Source organism: Wasmannia auropunctata, unplaced genomic scaffold (genome assembly GCF_000956235.1).
Source record: "Wasmannia auropunctata unplaced genomic scaffold, wasmannia.A_1.0 LD335986.1, whole genome shotgun sequence".
Taxonomy (NCBI): Eukaryota; Metazoa; Arthropoda; class Insecta; order Hymenoptera; family Formicidae; genus Wasmannia; species Wasmannia auropunctata.
The window spans coordinates 1527975-1545123 of record NW_012026904.1 but is presented as its reverse complement, the minus strand read 5'-3'; the positions used below and the strand labels follow the sequence as shown (position 1 = coordinate 1545123).

The 17149-nt window shown below is 36.8% G+C and overlaps 1 protein-coding gene across 1 annotated transcript in view; it reads left to right on the top strand.

The window, feature by feature from the left end:
• The window catches only part of LOC105454358 (calcium uniporter protein, mitochondrial), a 56852-nt gene that overhangs the window by 36788 nt on the left and 2915 nt on the right, over positions 1-17149 (top strand). Inside the window, exon 3 of the mRNA XM_011696923.1 lies at positions 16857-17033. Coding sequence (XP_011695225.1) covers positions 16857-17033 — 177 coding nt within the window. The remainder of the gene's footprint in view (positions 1-16856; positions 17034-17149) is intronic.

Below are 17149 nucleotides of genomic sequence, written 5' to 3'. Positions count from 1 at the left end.
CCCAGGCAGAACGGCGCTCTACATCTGACGTAAAATCGAAAGAAGTTTTTCTTACGAGTTACGAGTTACTTGCGTCAATCGGCGAATTAATGTGATTTCAAACTCCAACGTTCGTATCTGGGATTAATTTGAGAGTGAAATACTCTGTAGAATCTTCTAAATAAATTATCTAATTTAAATACAGAAATAAAGATATATTTAAGGTCGATTTCTTTGTATCGCTATTTTACTCCCTGCTTTTGTTAGAGTTACTTTATTTAAAAAGTTCTTTTTTAGTATACTGTCAGCACTATTAACACACATACCGTAAATTAGTACGTGAATATTCATGAGAGAATATTTAAATGTTAAGGACTTCCATTCACTGTAAAACACGGAAGTCTTTTCTTCTTACTTATTACTTTTTCCTTATATATATTCATTTTTAATAGTCGTATTGTCTGCTGTATTGCACAAGAATTGTGATATTTATTAGATTACGCACATTTTGTATTCGTATATTTTTATATGTTTCGTAATAATTGAATTTAATTTACTGTTAGCCCAGTAGTTGTATAGAAATGATTAAGATTTGTAGTTGAAAGGTACAAAAGGTAGAGCGTCAATATTCCTGCTGTAATGCCCACGCGAAAACGAAGAATACGAAGAGAGACAAATGCAAAATAATATACATATAATAAAGGACGATAAAAAAAAACGAGTAGAAAAGACGCAGTGAATTACGAGAAGAACAGTGAATTTAGTGCAATAACAATTATAAGTGACTGAGAACAAGTTATACAATACACGGTGTCGACATAAATGAAACTATAAAACTAAGAATTGCGAGAGTATAACGATAAAACTACATAATTAATGAAGAAATAAGCGCACGAGCTCTCAAATTAACGGGCGCAGAAAAAAATTTAAAAAAAAAACAAAAATATGAAAATTGATATTATAATATTACATATTATAAATTGATATATAAAATTGATATATAATATTACATATTATTCCTGCAATATTATTTTAACCGCATCAATACGTTTCAACAATTTCAAATAAGAACAATCGGATTTTCCAGATCACGGTACGCAAAGAATAATATAGAATTTTGTATTTTATCGTTACACATTTTGTAATACATTGTATTATAGCAAATTCAATCAATGACTGGAAGTAATTTACTTATTGAGGCAATTAAAACGTACATGTTGAAGAGCGGCAATGCAACGAATGTACAGAAGTTTGATAGTCTTCCGACCACTGTTTCTCATCGTGGTTAATGCGGGTCTTTCGTGATCCACTGAAGTTATCTTCAATTAGCACTAGGTAGGAAACATTATTACGGAAAGACGTAAGCAACTAGAGAATTAACAGGCAATACGACGTGGGTTACCACTGTACTTTCCGCGCAAACACGCTTCATTTTCAAAATTGTTAAATTACGTTAAATTGTAAACGACAAATTTTATTTTTTATACGAAAGTGGAGTCTTTTTCTTTTTTTAATTTCCCCCGCTGAAATTTAAATTTATAATTCTGTTCATCTGTGTTTATGTAAAATTGCAGTTAAAATTTTGTTGCTCTATGCATCATAAAATCGATGTATAAACGAAAATAAACGATGCGGCCGGAGCTCATATAAAGTGACAGAAACCAATACCGCGAAATAGTACGAGGTTTTATTGTGGACCACTTATCATCAATGCGGGATTCACTTTCTATCGCAATTAAGAGAAACGAGAGCAGCGTGATGCACACACGACAGAATTTTCTGTTTTGTGTTTCGAATCGAGCGCGTCGCGTGAAACCGCGAAGAAGAAAGTGATCATGGCAGTTGGCCTAGGGATCGTTTGCACATGCGATTGTAGGATACTAGATAGCTCGATTGCTATCTTACAATTAGATATAATTAGGTTGAGCTTCTCAGCTTCTTTCCTGATTTACTTGGACTCCCGTTTCACCACGCGTTTCTCTACGGATTTTTTTTGGTCATTTAATCTTTGCAAACTATCTAATGATACATATAACGTGCGTTAAAATGATTGCGACGAATGTGTCCCAGAAACACCAAATATCTATATAACATAATATATAATATTTATATTCTAATTAATATCTACTATTTAATATAAATATGTTCGTTTTATATTACGATTAGAATTATTTTTATTGTCTTAAATTTACTAAATAATTTTTTTAATGTGCCTTGAGAGAGAAGCAGAAAAAGGAATTTATGTCCTAGACACATACAGTTATTTTACTCTATTTTAGTTTGCTTCACTTGGACTGACTGCAGCTCATCCATATAGACTCTCTAGGGGCCTCTGAACGATAGTCCAAGAATCCTTACGCTATCAAACGTAAAAAGAAGCGGAAAAAGGCACATTACGGTTCGCGTCATTCGAATCGCGCGAACTTTCAATCGGAGTCTCATCAAATCGAAGAATTGCGGGGCGTTTTCTTTCAAGTTTTCATTAACTTTATCGTAGCGAGAACGGATTACGGGAGACCGATTATTTGTTTCCGCGAGAGTGGAACAAGCATTGAATACCAAACGTTCGGAAAATCCAGCTCTTACCGCAATCCTTCAGATCTGAAGTTTCGATATGAAAGAGCGTTTGGGAAATTCTGGACGACCTTTAAAGTTGAGAACACGAAAGAGAAGATGAAATTTCTACGTTCCTCTATACTTAACACACAATCAAGACATTAGGTAACAGTAATCTTTTGCCAATTCACTCAGCACTATCGAAGAGTATTATCCACGAGGCGTGGCGCATTTACGAATATTCGAAATTACCTAAAAGCCATTTCTCTTTCCTCGTCGGTCGTAATAGCTGTTCCTATACAGGCCGCCCGATATCGATTGAGCCGCAACACGAAGTTAAAGGAATGTTGCTTCCTTGAATATAAGCAGCTGATCGCGTAATTAAGTTGAACATAAATAAAAGTAAGAGCCAAGTAAAAAGTATTGTTTATATTCATGAACGAGCGATACGGATCTACGTTTGCAGCGCATTCGTGGAGATCCGATCATACTTTTAAGCACGGAACGGCTATATAATGGGGCTCGTGGCATGTAATTTTAACGACGCAGCATTCGAATTGGCGTTTTAGCGTATCGCACGCTTTCTCTGACGGCTTAATGCAATGCTCGCTTCTTTTTTTTTTCGTGCTTCTCTTGATGAACGATTTTCATGGAACTTAGAAGAACCGTAATTATAGAGATATGATATACAGTATCTTCAAAGCATTGCGAATCGGACTGGTCAATTTTTTGCGGGAGACAATCAACGTTAATGAAATACGATAAATGAAATACACAAGGTAAAGTAGAACGTAGCATAAAACAAGAACAGAAAGGAGAATGTGAAACACGTAATTCAAAACTTTAACCTTACCGGGAAACGGAACTAAAAGTTCCCTGAGGAAATATAAAGTATACATGCGGCACTGTCCTAGAATTTTGAAACGATGTATATGTATAGATGTCAAAGAGGTCTTAACTAACTCAACTTCCAAAGCTCGCCGCTTTCATGTTTAAAATAAAAACTTATTTGATCAATTTTAGCACCACGAAATTACAAGTAAAATCTCGCGGAAAAACTTTTTCACGGGAAGAATTATTTCCAAATATTTTCCGCGTGATGATGATGGAACAGGTATGAATAGGTGCAGCGAAATATACAATCAGCTATGCAAATTGTGGAAGATTGTTTTCTTTTTTTACTTTTACCATGAATAATAAATACCTGAGAAGCACTGCGCACAATTTCCTTTCCGGCGACGAGGATGTATCCGCGTATAGGATATTTCACGTCGCACAGGATACGCGTACACAATAGAAATTGCGATCGAACGACATCCCCGGTTTGTCGTTGAATGCTGTTGATATGCAACTGGGGTATCAAGTCGAAAAAAGGCGCAAACAACCGCACGGTCATTCCATCCCCTCTGCACGGTTTTCGACTCGATGAATCATAAGGTTGTCGAGGGAACCACTTCACCCCGTGTGAAACGAAATGTGTATACTAGGTTACAATTGAATGCAGTGCACACGGGTGACCCCTCGAGTTCACCTGTCTTCTTTGACTCACCTGGTCGCAGTGATTCGTGTGCTGTACAAAGAGTTGCACGAAGCGCCGTAGGTTCTTTTCCTTTTAATTAATATTATAATTAAAATTTTTTCACAAATCCTCCAGCATTATGGAAATAAATCCGATTTTCTTTTACGTACAATTTTAAATCACGCAAAAGTAACAATTGTTTGAAAAACACGCGCTTCTTGTTTATATAATTATGATCATGTATTTAAAATTAAATGTTGAAATCAGAAAATAAAGGAATAATTTTTCCCGCGTTATCATCATCGAAAAACTTTAGATGCGCGTTATCTTTGTTCGACAATTAATTTATAATACATTTCGAACAATATAATTACCGATAATTATTTTGTTCACTAGCATTCTTTCTCATTTCAAATGTTGCGAACGACAATTGTCAGAGTAGAAGCAATTGTAACGAATGTAATTGTCGCGTTCGACAGTAAAACTTTCGCACGTGAAATGATCTTCGCTGTTTTTCATTGTTCTTCCGGTTCTCATAGTTTTCACCCGCCTACCGATCCGCGGAATTTCCACGAAACACTTCAAGAACCAATTACGTACTAACCGATAGTACGCACGATGGAATCAATTAAGCTTGATTACCTGAAACGTCATTAGAGATTCCGCCCGACCGACGAGCCGCACTTTATCGCAAGAGAACTACGGAGAAATTGATGCTTTACACCAGAAACGCGGCGTGAAAGCGAGTGGTAATGCAAAGTGATACGTATGTAATTTAATCCTCGGTCATTGGCATCTACAAAATTTCGAGTTACTTGATTTGCACTTTCCACTGTGACTATGACCAAGGAATATTAATATGCAACTCTCAAGGAACATTAAATTTTACGATTTTTGCCATAATATAACTTGCTTTTGTTTTTCTCTATTTATTGATTCTCTAGTCTATCTAATCTATTTTTTTATAATAACAAAATTTAATTAAATTGCTAATAATCGTACATATAGTTAAGTGATTAAGAGAATTAAGAGATTTTTTGAAACAGTTAGAGAATATTTTCTTTGTTATAATATCATAAAGAAAAATAAACCGTGATAAATCTTTTTAGAGAAATATTTTTATTGTTTGCACAGTTGAAGCACTCCCTGGAAGAATGTTACGTCCAACATTTTTTAAATTTCATCACAGATTTCACTACATATTTAGCCAATACGTAAGCAACGTTTCTCCATTAAAACATCACTTTTTATAAAAATGATGGTTGCAACATTTTTTCAGGGAACATTTTAATTGTAAACTCGCTTAGCACTTGGATTTATATATGACGCATTCCACGTGTCGGGGTCTACCTAAAAATAAACTGCTTGGGGTTTTTAAAATAATATGTTAGTGCATATATTGTATAAGGTTAAAGGTTAAAAAAATAAGTTATATGCTTTGCGAGATATTGAGGAGGTAATTTTAAGAAATTTTTCTTTTTTGATATTTTAAGCTAAAATTACAAAATTTTTATAGACATAAATTTTTTAGGATTTTGTTCGTACTCGCGTAAAAATGTTCAATGTATTATGCAGGCTCAATTATTTGTTAGCAGTCGTCAAAAATTTTCATATTTGTACAAAAGAAATATTGTCCTCATATATATATATATATATATATAAAGACAATGAAATTTTTTTAGGACTGCTAACAAAATAATTAAATAATAATACATTGAAAAAAAATATCTTAAAAATCTATTTATTTTATAATTTAATTTCACTGAAATTCCAATTTGATTTGGAAAAAGATTTGTTTACGAGTAAATTCCACTGTAAATCCAAAATTTCCTTTATGGTATCATATTTTATATATATTGTGTGTTAAGTATTTTTGAAAATCTTTTTTAATTCTTAAAAGTTGTATAAGCAGTTCATTTTCAAGTGGATTCCTAAATTCTACATGGAATGCACCATATTTTCTATCTCAATTTATATATACCAGAGCAGAGCAAAGTAGGTTCTCGAAACCAGGTCCTGGATGGACCAAGAACGAATCGAAGAATCGCTCTTACCTAATCTAACATCGATTTTAATGCTGCCGTGCTTCAAGGATGGTTGCCTCCTTTATGTAACGTTGCGCTCGTCGTGAAAAAAAAAACATCGCCCGTGTAATAAAGTTATTATTACGTAAGCGAGAGAATCTCCGCGAGGCCAATCGCAAATTGTATCTAACAAGTCGAAGACATAACAGAGTCCGGGACTCCATCAATCACACAGAAAGCCCCTCGTATTGACGAATGCATGCTCGCGTCAGCCTGCACTCGTCTCGTTAGAACGATTTGACACGCGGGCTAAACTTTGACGAGTGTATATTTAAACTTCGTGAGCCGATAACGAGAATCATACACGTCAATGTTTGTTAAACAAGACAGGCAAGTAGGGCCGATTATTCCGTGGTCTGCACGATTTTTTCCGCTGCTACGGAAAAGGTCAGGAAACGAGGCCACGTACCGACAGGAAGTTACACAATAGAGAGCATGTTCCTGTTCTCACAAGGGAAATTCTATATATGTATATACATATATATATGCTGATAATATTTTTTAATGAGGATTCGATTTTCTTGTTATATACCAATCGAGTTTCCTTTCATCAACGGGATGTTCATAAAAGTCTCGTATTTTCCGTACGTCAGGGAATTATGAAAGTGGACCTCGTTGCGAAAAATCTCGAAGCGACACGCTTAAAGGAGCAAACCTTCGTCCGCGTTGTAACGCGGGATTACAAAAGTTTCTTTCTCTGCTGATCGCGAAATTACGCATACGTTGGCAAATCGCCACGCTAATGCGATCACGTCACTTTAAACGTATCGACACGTCTTGTCGCTCCATACGCCGGGCAGAATTTGACGACGGTCTAAAACGGAGATAAACGGGACAACGCCCAGAATAATCTAGCGATATTTTGAGACGACGATGGACGTTATTATACGCGCGGACTCTCGTGCTGCGGACGACGGATTAAGTTTATCCCGTAGAATAGTTGCATTATGACGTGTGCTACAATCTACCGAATTGCGACACCGAATAAAAAACTGGTTATCGGATTAGCATAAATCTTCATTTAAGTTTTCCGTGGCATTTGCTATTTATATAAGAAATCGAGGATTTAGAGGATCCAGTAATTTATTTGTACCTCTGAATTCAAAACTGTATCGTTAAAAAACTCGATATTAGTATAATTTTTCACTTTTTTAATAACACATATAGAATTGTTTAAATGTTGTGCAAAAAATATATATTGGTTAAAATTTTAAAAAATCATGCAAATTTTATATATCTTTATTTAACGTTTTCCCAAATATTGTGCTAAATTAAGTAAATTTTCGAGATAATTTCTGTTGCACACGACCTATTTTTAGGTGAAGAGTTAAGCCGCAGGTAATGCACGGAATTTCGTGCGATTATAAATTATAATACCCACAACCGTGAAGCTATTTCCATGCACTTATTGCAGTATAACTCATTAATTCTCAAAAATGTCCCATTATTTTAATAAAATAAATTATTATTAATAAAAATGTGACAATATTTTGCATAATAGAATAAAAAAATTCATTTGGAAAAGACTGTAAAAAATATGTTTTATTTTATTTTTTCTAAAATTTCTCATATTTTCGTCCTATATTTTTATGTTTTTATGATTTTATGTTTTTTTCTCATATTTCTATATTTTTACATTTTTATTGTCAAAGAGTTTGTCGAAAATGTCGAAAAGCAATAAGATTAAATAACGAACTAGATCAAAACATTCTAAAAATTTTAAAATAAGAATAAACAATTTCTAATTTAAAAAATAAATAATTTTGAATTAAAAATAAAAATTAATTCAAAAATTTTGTAATTATGAGCGAAATATGCAATCGTGTCACTTGTGCAATCTTTTCCGAATGAACATCTCTATCGTTTGCGATCTACCTCGATGTCCCGCCATCACGGTCGACGAACTCCATCGTCACCTGGCAGTAGACAATCTTGACGACGTACATCGCGGTCCGAGCGGTTGCGGCACTTCGCACTGACGACACTTCGCCGTCGTCGGCCCGCGGTTGCGAGAGTGATTTCCGATGTGCAGGAGACACACGCGGCTTGTCAAGCCCTTTTGTGCCGTACGGTATGTGCACACGTGTGCGTATGTATCATCGCAGCAGAAAGAGAGAAACGGGGAGAAAGGGTTGGAAAAGGAGGGAAATGGAGAGAAACCGAGAGAGAGAGAGAGAGAGATATTCGGACGCAAAGACGGATATCCGGTGTTCCGCTACTACGATCACGCTACGACGCACGCGGCCGCGCGGGTCTCGCGCTAATTAACGATACCTCGGTGTAACGCGCGGTTTGTTTGACGCGCGAATCGATTCCGTCGAATGATTGCCTAATACCGCTTCGATGAATATCGTTCGTAAATCAACATGTTATTATTATACAAAGAAGCGTCGTTTCAAAATTAATTCTCGCCAATATTGCATATCCGTCATTCCGTCGCGCAGGATATCATATTGTTATATGTATATACCGATATTATTATAGGTATTTACCTGAAAATATCCTCGCGTATAGGAACGTGTAACGCTCCTACATTGCGCACTATTCGCGCACTGTTATAGCACATTCGAGTTACGTTACGACCCTTAATTAACGGAAACCTAATTCGATGAAGAGCAAATACGGGAACACGACTAATGTTTGAATATATCTGGGTGAATTGTATCCCCCGCGAGTTCAATTCCGAGATGGATTTTGTCACCGAGACTCTGTTCAAAATATGCCGCATTCATTCACATTTGCACTCTAGCTAAGTTACTGAAACGTATTTCATCAACGGTATTTGCGAGATTGTTATTTATAACGGCAAAGCTTTCGTAGCGAAGATTAATCTTGCGCACTTACAAAGATACTAGTCAATTTATACGATTTTTCTGAATTGTTACGTTTGTTTTAATTTTTACAGGATTTAATTGGAATGGCTTACATAGCATAGTTGGCAAGTATCATTTATAACTGCAATGGATGATATTGCAAAATGCCGTACGCGCGTATATAAATCTTTATTTGGCTCTCTGAAATAAAACGGGAATTCGCGGTTAGCGTTTTGCGGCCCGCCTGCTCGTATAAAAATGAACACTCAGACATTTTAGACGAAGTCGCGTAATTAGACCACAACCGTGTTAATAAGCGTTGCCTGACCGTGGCAATACGGCCATAATTAGCTATTATCCATTACTAATTGTGACGCATCGTCTCGAGAAACCGCGAGACGAACGGGACTCCGGGATCTTCAAAGCGGAGAAGCTCGGAGCGGCACGCGCAAAATTCCCCGGAGATATCCTTTAAATTATTCGTGACAACCTTGTCCCAGTTAACTGTTATATCTCGGTTTTTTTGCGATCACGGAGGATAATCCGAAGGAAAGCTGCATTTATTGCCACTAAATGCAGTATGCACGGGATAATTATTACGACTCGCGAAAGAAATTTCGCGAAAGAAATTTCGTGAAAGAAATTTCGTTGAATAAAAACCGAATCGAGACGAGACTCGATTTCGTACTTTCGCGAAGAAGCTATCACTTGGTAATTACTGAAACTTTTCCGACGCTTGAATAATTGTCGGCCCAGATAGAGAAACGTAGTTATTAGAGCACCTTCCTCGATCTTTGATGTGACTCAGGACTCTGTACAAAGCCGTGGGAGATCACGAGCAATGAGATATGAACATGGAAAGAATAATTTTGTTGGATCATCAAAATAATTTTATTGAAAACTTAAAAATGATGTGCATCACTCTAAAATGTTTTGATATTCTGGCGATCTTTTTAAATTTCCAACAAAATTATTTTTCTGTATCCAGCAAAATTTTTAGATCTTTCAGCAAAATCGTTCTTCTTGAAAAGTTTTATTAGATCCTGTATTACCAATACGGAAAGAACGTTTGCTGGATTCAGATCTGAAAATAATTTAGTTGGGCCATCAAAAGAATTTTGTTGGAAACTCAAAAAATGATAAGCATTGCTGTAAAACGTTTTGATATTCTAGCAATCAGTTTGACTTTCCAATAAAATTATTTTGATAGTCCAACAAGAATTACGTTCAGATCTGTATCCAGCAAAATTTTACGCCAGCAAAATCGTTGTTTCGGCGAAGAAATTAATCATGTTGGAACCTCTCTCCAAGCTTGTCCCAAATTTTGTCTCGACTCTCTACATCGCTCGCGTGTCTCGCGTATAATACAGCGAACGCTTTCAACGTTACATTATTAAAGAGCCCGCTACTCACCGATGGCACTTTTGCCGCTGTCGCTCCTGCATCCATAGCGCCTCGCCAAGATTATGAGTCCCGCTCTGCACACCGCCCATGGTCGATCGCGAAGAGACCTGAATAGAAATTCACGTTTAATGTCAGAGCAAATGACACCGTGCAATAATATACGGTATTTCGTTGGTACACATCTTGTACAAACGTTCAAAATGTTCCGGTGATTACGCTTGTCGGGGCGCATATCTCTTCATTTAGACGGTCCGATTGGAAACCGATAAATCCCGTTTAGAACACAATGCCCACCCAAGTACCGGAAAATTCGCGATAAAGTCAAGCATTATTAATGGAAGCACCGATTATTATTTGTCCGCAATCGATTATTGACTTTCGGTCGGCAAGCGTATGTATCTGATCGCGCTCGCGAGTTGGCGGACAGGAAGGTGCCCGCGGAGATATATAAATATCATGATGGAGATCCGTAGTGAAATGTCCAATAAACTTGACGCGGATCGTTATACGAACTTCGGTAATAGCTCTGCAGCGCAAAAAAAAAAGTTACAAGCAAAAAGTGTGATATCATTTATAATAGACTTGGAATCGCACTAAGAACACTAGCGGCAAAAACTTGGAAAGTTCTTGCTGCTGCATGAGGTGTTAAAAGATTCAAAGGTGCAATTACTGTAAAAATAAATGTACGTGAGGTTCTCAAGGCGTGATTAATGACGCTCCGACATCACTTATCACAATTTAGGTGCCCGTTAGAAGTTTATGATATGCTATTACACACGTCTAAGCTCAGGCTTTCTTGGCGCGGGCAAAGTATATATACATTCGTTAGTCCGTAATTTATATTCAACGTACAATTATGTAATGCGTAATCAGTCAGTATAACAACATAATCGTTAAGTATATCAGCATAATCAGTCCGTTTCATACGTCTTTGAACAAAGCGGACGACCAGCGAAACGATGATGTAAACCGATTCTTTTTCTGCGCTGTTTATCTACGTAATAGCATAACCGCGGCGCGGGTCGCATAAAGCAATGTCGTGAAAGGCGCCGTTTTAGAGGCACATTGTCAACCTTGTTTTCAGACTTATTTGGAGCTCGCTCGACGTTCCACGAGTAGCAAACTATTCAATTTTTGCCGAGAGACGACCAAGCACGGCGATGTGGAATTTGACGCAGGAAACGCGTGCCCTCATAGTGCATTTATGTACATCTCATAAAAGCGTGTAATATTCTCTAAAAAGATTCGAGAAAATAAAATGAAAGGCCTGCCTGCCTGCCTGCTGCACGTATCGCGGCACGAAGAAACATCTGCTCCTGCTCCTACCCTCATATCTTATATACATCGCTCTTGTTATGTAGCTCTGCATAAATTTTCATTCAGCACGTCTTTCGTACCGAGACTCGTCACTAGATGGCACAGGCGTTTTACGCTTTCTCGTAAGCAAAATCGATCCAAGAAGGATATAAATTCGAGGCAGCGCGATCGTTAATTCATTGCGAACTGAGAGATGTTCCAACGTTAACTTTTTCGAGAAAGGGTCTTAATCGTCAAGATTTTGACCCACATTAAATTGAAAAAGCAGAATAGATTATTTATTTTCTATCATAGATCTGTCGCTATTGACAAAATCGAATTACAGTTAGAATGATCACAATTATATCTTTGTGAAGATTATCATTTTTGTATTTGTTTACTCGCTATTAAAAACTAATGACTTAAACATAGCAAGTAATTAAAAATTGCTAATTTAATTATTTAATTTTAACAAATGATTCTTTAAATACGTTATTTTAGATAATCACTGCATCGTTTTTCAGCAAATCCGAACATATTATAGAATCTTGATTATAGTATTTAATTGAATTTAATTTTGTTTGGAACTTTTTAACATAAGTTTTTATATTATTTCTAGTTTTATTCAAATAATCATATATGATGAACAAATCAAACATGAGAATAAATATAAAATGCGTGACATAGGACTCTACCTTGAAAGCAGCATAAGTTCGACATATTTTAATTCACCGTTTTACATGGATATGCGATCCATATATGTAGGCAGAACAGCGTTAGTCCAGTACGTAACCGAACGATCACGTATATCCACCTCTCACAGCTTCAGGCATCCTGGAGGGAATACTCATGTATTACCCATGCATGCCAGATGCCTTAACCCATGAGCTTTCGCATACGAAAAATCGAATTGCCGTCCACATAGCGTCACGTTCATTTTGCATGGTGCACGTTGCTCTCAATTAAAATAGCAAATCCGCAATGTATATTATCTCTCTAAATTCGCAGATGGATATTCTGCGAAATTGAAAACTCAAATGCCAAATAAAATTAAAAATTGAATTACTAAAAAGAAAACTAAAAAAGATTTTGGTTTTATTTTAGAACTACTATGTGCATATTCACAAAAATTTTAAATTAAATTTATATATTTTAATTCTTCGTGTATTAAATATATGCAAATATGAAATTTGGAGAACGTTTTTTTTATGTATAATAACTCGACATGTTGGTCGATGGAACGCAACACTTATGTGATAATAGTACACACTATCGAGATATCCCAGATCTCTCTCACGGACTGTGACCACTATGAGATAATATCTGATAAGGCATAATGCGACGTTATTGCCAAAAGAGGAAGTGAAACTGCAGCATGCCAATCATGGTTACACGCGAACTGTCAGTTAAACGTATTCGATCCGTGCCCCGAGATTTCCTTATCAGCGATCGCGAAGTGCGTGATGCACGAATTACGGGCTCCGGGAGAACGATGAAAGAATAAATTATTCCGCGCTCGGTAATTTCTCAAACATAAATTAAATTCGCGCGGTGCGCTTCACACAAGAATATCGTTTCTTCCTTCGATAAGATATTTCCACGTATCAGGACTTCAGAGACTTTCTAGGCGATCACCGGCGCGGAAATTTCTTCACAATTTGGTTTCTGTTGAAAGTTGAACGGTAATTAAAAAAAAAAAAAGAAGGAATAAAAGTACGAGCGCGTGTTCGTGCGAAAGACTTTCTTACAATTTTCCTTGTCGAATTTTCCTTACCTTTAAAATTAATTGAGATGAATAAAATCTTAATTTATGCATATTATTATTTTATTAGAAAGCTTATACGTCTTGTCCAGCGAGAATCCTTCACGTGGCTGAGAGTTACAGTTATATAGCGAATTAAATCTTTATTTTCATATTTATGAGGCTATTCAATTCCGCATAGCAGCATATTAATAACGTAGTAATTTCATTTAAATAAATTAAAATTATAAGCTTAATATGTTTTATTTTTATTTTAACCGTGTGCATATTTGGTCCACGTGTGGTCAAAGTATTCGGAGCGTGTAATACTCCGCAAGTATGTTATATTACCAGATTTCACGAAAGCAGCTGCGATTAAATTTAATAACGCGCAAAACTACACAAAATAACTATACTTAACTCAAAGGGTTTAAGTGCAAAAATAAAATAAACTTTCAAAAGATCCGCGCGCGCACGCGCGCGTTTTATATGCGGGACCGTACGGGAAGGTGAACTTCACGCGATGATCTGTGATCCTATCCCGTTTTTTTTTTATTTTTATCTTGACCTTCGATTTATTATCTTAAGGATCCGCGAGTCCCACTGCGCGATCGAGTACTAACGACGACGGTTTCTCGGGAATGTAATCGTAAATCGAAACGGTCAATCCGGCTGGGTCATGGAATATCCACCTACCCTCGGGAATTTCCCTCGTCAGTCGTACATCCCCGGAGAAATAGTGGTAGATTCGATTCGCAACCCTGGAGAACCTCGAGGCTGAGACCAAAAAAACTTGCTGACACCAAAAAAAAAAGAACTACGGCCGCAATGTCGGCTTGGTTCCACGGTCACGCCACTTATTAATTGAGCAGGATCTTATGGTAGACTGTGGCGGCATAGAAAACCTCACCACCGCGTCGCACACCGTGGTCGTCGGAAGAAGGGAGGCGGACGGCTAGGTGGTGGCAGATTTCTTGCCTCTCTTTTTCCATCTATCTGCGTGCCAACCTACTGCCAGGCGATGCACACCCGCGATGCACGCGGACGTCGCCGTCCGTCGTCTACGGTGGAAGGAGGCGTACTAATTTGTCGGACGTTGCCTGTATTCGCTTAAGGAACTCGCTCAATTAACACCGGCACCGAATTCCCATCGGAGAGAAGTTTGCCGGCCACCGTCGCGTCAATCGCCATCGATTGCTTCTTCGGCGATCGCGCCTTCGAGTGATCGAGAGATTATCTCACCTGGCCGCCGTTTCCCTTTCGAGACGAGAACTCTCGATGACAAACGATCGCCAATTACATACCGCGAAATTTTCACATACCACATTTTTCACAATGAAATGGTACATATTGATAGCCGTTTATGTGTATGTATATAATATTGTAAACAAACGCACGATGGACGCGACACACGCGACTGTGGATTTGTCGCGTACATTTTTATAGAGAGTAAATATTATTGTACACACGTGTCGCAACACGTCCAAAAGATTAATGCAGTATAAAATAATTTTTCTTTTTTTTTTGTAGAAGTCTTTATTAAAATCTTTATTAAAATAATATTTTTTTACAGACAAAAAAATGATTATTTTAATAATTGTTATTTTATTAAATTATTTGTTAAAGAAGTATTGACTAAAAGCATTATTCGTAATTTATGTTTATATACAGTGTGAGATAAACTTGTATACAATGTGAAAAATTCAAACTTCGTATCTTTTACGATAAATTTATTCGAAAGCGATCAAATTCTTTCATTCATCCATCCATCATAAACGTCGATTTCAAGTATCATCTCATTTTATAGTAGTGTCAAATATGAGAAATTCGTATATCTATCATAACTCTGTGTATCTGTTGAAATATCCATATCGTTTTTTCATTAAAAATATTTTGTCTACGTAACATCTTTTTTTATTATTTTATGAAATGCATTGGATTATGGATTATATTTCAAATTTTATTCATTTATTTTACACAACAAAAATATTTTTGTGCTTGTTTTTCATCTGGGTATCCTTCGCAGTTTCTCAATATTTTAAGGTGGTGCGAAACTTTAAATTAATCCCCTATTACTTTATTGGATTAGCGACTTCAGCAAACTTAGGAGAGCTGGAACTTATGGAGGCAGTTCTTGGGCCGAAAGATGCATTTTCAGAGATCGTTAGCGAAGGCGGATTAACGCTCGGTTCCGTTCTGCTTACAACGGGAAAGATACCCGGTCGTCCCATTCCGTTCTCCACACTCTAATACCTTCCTCATATCAACGGCTCGTAACCAGGTTAATACAGTCCAGCTCTCGATTGCGCGATTATCACGCGAGCGAAGTCGCGGAAACGATGCACTCTTTGCCGGCCCGGCAGATATCCTTCCTCTTTTCTAATTTGGATGATACGTTGTGTAATTATTTCTAAGAGAACGAATCACTATAGAACCAAATTTAGTCGAATGGCACTTTAGATCGACTTTAGCGTAGAATTTGTTACATTATTTTATATCAGCAATATTTTGGGAGACACATTCCGAATTTCGAATTTTATTTCACGATAATTCTATTTGCAATATTGTTTGTCAGATATTGAGTATCAGTTAATTAAAAAAACTATAGAATTTTTACCAAAATACTGTCCGACGGTTTGTTTTATTAAAGCCGGAAATGTTTTCCGGACTTACTTCATATATGGTGCAATATATGAAGTATATATTATATATAATATGAGGCGAGTATGTAGCGTGTAACTAATGTTAACGCGTGTTCTTATAATTGCATATTTCGTACATTTCTGTTGCCTCACCGGAACATTATGTTCCGTTCTGACTACGTTATAATTTTAATTATTGCATAAAATCAATAATAATATGTTATTTAAATCAAATCGCCAGGAATAAATTGATTTAAATATCGATTAACCGATGCTTTAAAAAATTAACATTGAGTAACTATAAGTAAAAATAATTCTGCGCGATAATGCTGTTGGCTTGCACGACAGTTTGATACCATTGAGCGAAAAAGTAGGCTTGAGTGCCCGTAGCGTTGATTTCACGTCCGAACTCGAGCACTTCTTGCACGAATTTTTGACAGCAAACACTCACGAAACGATCGTATACACGAACGCGTGTTTTTCTCACGTGCAAATCGTATTACATTTTCGCCAAGTCAAAGTATCCGCGTGATATACGCGATCGAATACGAATTTAGAAACTGGAAATAGTTATTAACACTGAAGATTCGAATTAAAGTTGTTATTAACACAGAAAAATCTGAAAAGAAACGCTGAAAAAGTGAATAAGAGAAAGCGGGAATGTGTGTTACAAAAAATGTATATTTACTGCACCAAGTTTCGTAGGCACTTTTGCGAGGTTTGCTAATTACGCGAAAATTCATTACGGTGCACAACGGTAAATTACATCCGTTTTCTTTAACGCGGGGCAAATGTGTGATGCATGAATGCGTGTTAATGCAGGTCCGGGTGTCAGCGTGGCGTATCACCGGGGACTTCCCAGGATCACGGTGCCTCTGCCATCCAGGAGGGAACACTGCTCGTTCACTATGAAGCCGATTACGCACACGGTCGGCAATTTTTTAGATATGCTGAAGATGGAGGACCGCGGCATTGATCGAGCGTGCATAACGTCGCTAGGTGAGACAACAAAGCCGTACACAAATTGTTCTTTTTCCTCAACGGCAAAATTAATTAATTTTGATTCAATTAATCGATGCATATACGGAGAAACGGAGAAACCAGATTTAAAAGTC